This window comes from Lycium ferocissimum, chromosome 2 (genome assembly GCF_029784015.1).
Source record: "Lycium ferocissimum isolate CSIRO_LF1 chromosome 2, AGI_CSIRO_Lferr_CH_V1, whole genome shotgun sequence".
NCBI classification, from domain to species: domain Eukaryota; kingdom Viridiplantae; phylum Streptophyta; class Magnoliopsida; order Solanales; family Solanaceae; genus Lycium; species Lycium ferocissimum.
In genome coordinates, this window is record NC_081343.1 from 48,239,142 (window position 1) to 48,242,885 (window position 3,744).

General features: G+C 44.7%; 1 protein-coding gene across 1 annotated transcript; it reads right to left on the reverse strand.

The window, feature by feature from the left end:
* Positions 1-424: 424 nt before the first annotated feature.
* Positions 425-3,125, reverse strand: LOC132047671 (uncharacterized). Its single transcript, XM_059438683.1, has 5 exons — positions 3,044-3,125; positions 2,077-2,136; positions 1,438-1,760; positions 895-1,002; positions 425-823 (listed from the first exon to the last, which is right to left on the reverse strand). Exons 1-5 carry the CDS (start codon positions 3,123-3,125, stop codon positions 425-427), a joined length of 972 nt encoding a protein of 323 aa, XP_059294666.1.
* Positions 3,126-3,744: the final 619 nt, after the last annotated feature.

Consider the following 3,744-nt stretch of genomic DNA (forward strand, 5'->3'; position numbering starts at 1 on the left):
GCGAATCATTCGATAAAATCCTCAGTTAAAACCAAGCCGAACGAAATAAAGCCAAATAACCAATGAGTTAAGATAGGTTCGATTTTAAAAAAAAAAAAAAAAAAAAAAAAAACTTTTAAGGCAAGTATCGAAAAATATACTTGGATGAAGAAAACAACGGCCAAAAATGAAATATGCATTTCATATATAAACCGAAGCTTTACACTTAGATTTTTACATGATTAAAAACAAAAACAAAATGAAGGCCCGTACAGGCCCCAGTCTACCCAGTATGATTGGATCCAAAATTCTCAGAAACGGTCTTCTCGGAGTCATCGTCGGAGCTGGCATCGAGGGCTTTCTTGGCCTTATCCTCGATAGCTTTGGATTCAAGTATCCGGGCCCTGATGTCCCCCAAAACCCTTTCTACTTGCTCGAGGGTAACTCACCGGGATTTCCAACGTTCATACTCAATCGAAAGCATAGTGTGAGCCTCGGCAGCCTCCATATCTTTGAGAGATTCTTCCAGATCGGCCTCAGCTTTTTGCAGGTTCTCTTCCAATTTGAACTTCGCCTGAAGTAGAGTGATTTGAACTTGGTTGACGGATTCAAGCTCGGTCTGAAGAAGATCATTGGCTGCAGTAGCCTCCTCGAGCTTGCTCTTAAGTTTATCAACGGTCTGAGCCCGAGTCTCGGCTTTCTCCTCAAATACCCTCAGCTTCTCTTTCTCGGTGGCTCTCTCGACTTCGAGCTGGTGAAATTTTTCTACCGCTTTCTCGGCATCAGCCTTAACCGAGTTAAGCTCACCTCGACGCTGGGCGATAGTAGCCTCAAATCGCCGAGCCTCGTAGCAAAATTGGCATTATCTCAGCCAAGGTTGATGTTATCCTGGTCCAAGAGCCAGTTCTTTTCAACCGCATCATCAAGTTTAGCCTTTAAATGGAGGTTATCAGCTTTAGCTGCCTCAAGCTCGGATTGAAGGTTCGGAGGAGGGACTGCCCGGCTCAGCTGGTCCTCCTTTTCCTGCAAAAGCAGCTTAAACTTCTCAGTTTCCCGGCTCTAAGCATCTAGCTGACCCTTCAAGTCCTCTACTTCGCGTTGGGCTCGGATGAAGCCTTTATTTACGAGCACAACACTCTGTATAAGAAAAATAAGTGAAGTTATAAAATTGATTAGCGAAAACGAAGAATCGCACATCAATGCTGTAGAAATGCATAAGAACACTTACCCGATTACCAGCATGCATGACCTCGTTTATAAGACATCGCCATGGGAGTCCCTCCATTTTTTCCTTGTATGAATCTGAAACAAAAGGTCTTAGGTAACTTGCAACCCTCACGGGATGCAATAAAAAGCTGTAGTCCTCGGGGACGGTGATCACAACCGACCTAGTCCTCCTTAGTTCTATGCTCGGGGTTGGGAAAATGTCAATAAGTTTTGACCGCGCACCTATTTCACTTGACCGGTTGGAGATCGTGGAATATGAAGATGACTGAAACCCGAGGCTTCGACCGTGGCAGGAGGAGTATTGGCAAGCATATTATCGAGGTTATCCGGCCTCGATGAAGGAGCAGGAGAAGAAGCCGGAACAGCTCTAGCAGTGTCAGTAGTTGGAAGTACCTCAGTCGCAGTAGCTGGGTCGGTACTAGACGACGGGTCGGTTGCCGTGGTAACTTCAACTTCTAGGGCCGTTTCAACCCTTTGGGAAGGCTCGATTTCCAAGGTTATTTCGAACCTTCTAGGCCTCTTCACCAAAAGCGCCGCCTCAGGTAAAACATCACCTGAAATGTTAATAAATTCAATTGACCTTAGAGGAATCAGAGCTTGGACATACTCGGTAACCGGTGAAAAAAGGACTTCATCCTCCACACCTGTAGTCGAGGTTGGAATAGTAGTTTCTTCCTCGGGAATAAAGGCTATGAAGGGACCCGCACCAACTCGTCGAAGAATAATGTCCGGCTCGAATTCATCCCTCAGGGTCCGAACATCACTTCTTGACCTCTTCTTTTGCTTCTGCCCCTTGGTCGAGGGTTTTTTTTTGCCTCTTTTTGGCTGCGGCAATAAGCCAGGATGATCCCGTCGTATCAAAGTCAGAACCCGATGTCGCAGGCTCAGCTGTTGGTGCGGGTCGTGGCTCCACAGATCCCTTGGTCAAGCCTGAATATCAAAAGAGTTATAAAAGAAAAAGCAAAACGGGAGGACGCGATGAGTACCGAATCAAGGGGAAGATAACCATGGTTATGTGCATCACACCAGCCACGGGACGTGTGTCTGCTCATGTTCGATCATCATGAAGGTGTTGGCTAATGATTGCCTCATCCCACTCGGGGAAGTTCCGGATAGCGGTAGGAATCCATGCCTCGGCTAAAATATTGAACAAAGTCAAGAAAAAAAAAAGTAAGCTTGAACGCATGCGGAGGAAACACATTTGAGGAACTTACGTTTGTTATTCCACTTTTCCGGAAAGGGCATGTACTCGGCCGGAATAATGTCTGCGATCTTTACCCGGACATTACGTTCCAACCACCCTCGATCTCTATCCTCGTTGAGGTTGGAGAGGCTCGGGTTTCGACCTCATTTTGAGACCTTTATCACGCCTCCTCGGAAGATTCTCGGACAATACAATCGGATAAAGTGTGCCAACGTGAACTCCTTTTTGGCATTATATGCCAGTAGATGGAGGCAGGCCACGATCCTCCAGATAATCGGCCCAATTTGGGCTAAGCACACATTATAGGTCCGGCACATTTCGAGAATAACCGGATCGATTGGGGGTTCGAGCTTGAGTGTGAACGGGTATGTATAAACATACAGAAACCCTTCCTTATAATCAGTGATAGATTCATCAGCACCAGGAGCAAACACTTGAACCGGACGTTTGTCCCATCGGCACTCGACTCGAACCCGAGGAAGGCGGGCGATCCTCTGTAATTGACGAGGGGTACCGTCTTACGTCAAAACCCCTATCCGCAATTTGCCTTTGCCTTCTCAACGGCAAATTCATAGTTATAATTGGGTTTGGCCGGTACTATATCCGTGGCAGTTGGTTCCACAAGGGTTTTACCTTTGGGTTTAGAAACAGGCTCGGCACCCGGAGAAGAAACTGAGGGTACGTCCTGGGAAGCAGAGTCGGTGTTGGCTGACATTTTAGTCAATTATGAATTTATGGAGAAGGTGGTATAAAGATTTGAAGGTTTGAAGAAGATTTGAAGATGCAGATGAAGATTTGAAGATGCAGATGAAGATTTGAAAGCAGAGATGAAGGAATGAGTATGAAGACTTGAAGGTTTGAAGGTTTTGACACAGAAAATGCTGAAGATTCAAGCAAAGTTGAAAATTAACTAAGGAGTCGAAGATTGGAGAAGTGAAAAATGAAAAGTAAAAAGTTAAAATGCTGCTGTAACTCTTATATAGACGATCCACCGTGACGGTTACCAAAGGCAACCAATCGAGAAACGACACGTGTTCGAGAATTAATGAGAAGGTAACTCACAAATGGAAGAAGTATTTTCTGTAATGGGTAGTGAAAATGGATGGATATAAAGTAAATGACAATTGAATGGTGGAAAGGACGTGGGTATAGGAATAGGTGGGATTAATTCAGTAATAACTAAGGAGAGGCAATGTTTAAAAATTTGGGCACAACTATTCCAAACGGATATATCATTTAACATTTTTACTAATTATTGGCACATTAAAATATAGAATAAAGGCAAAAAATGAGAATAAAGATAAATGGAGATTCTGGCCTAGGAGAGTGCCACA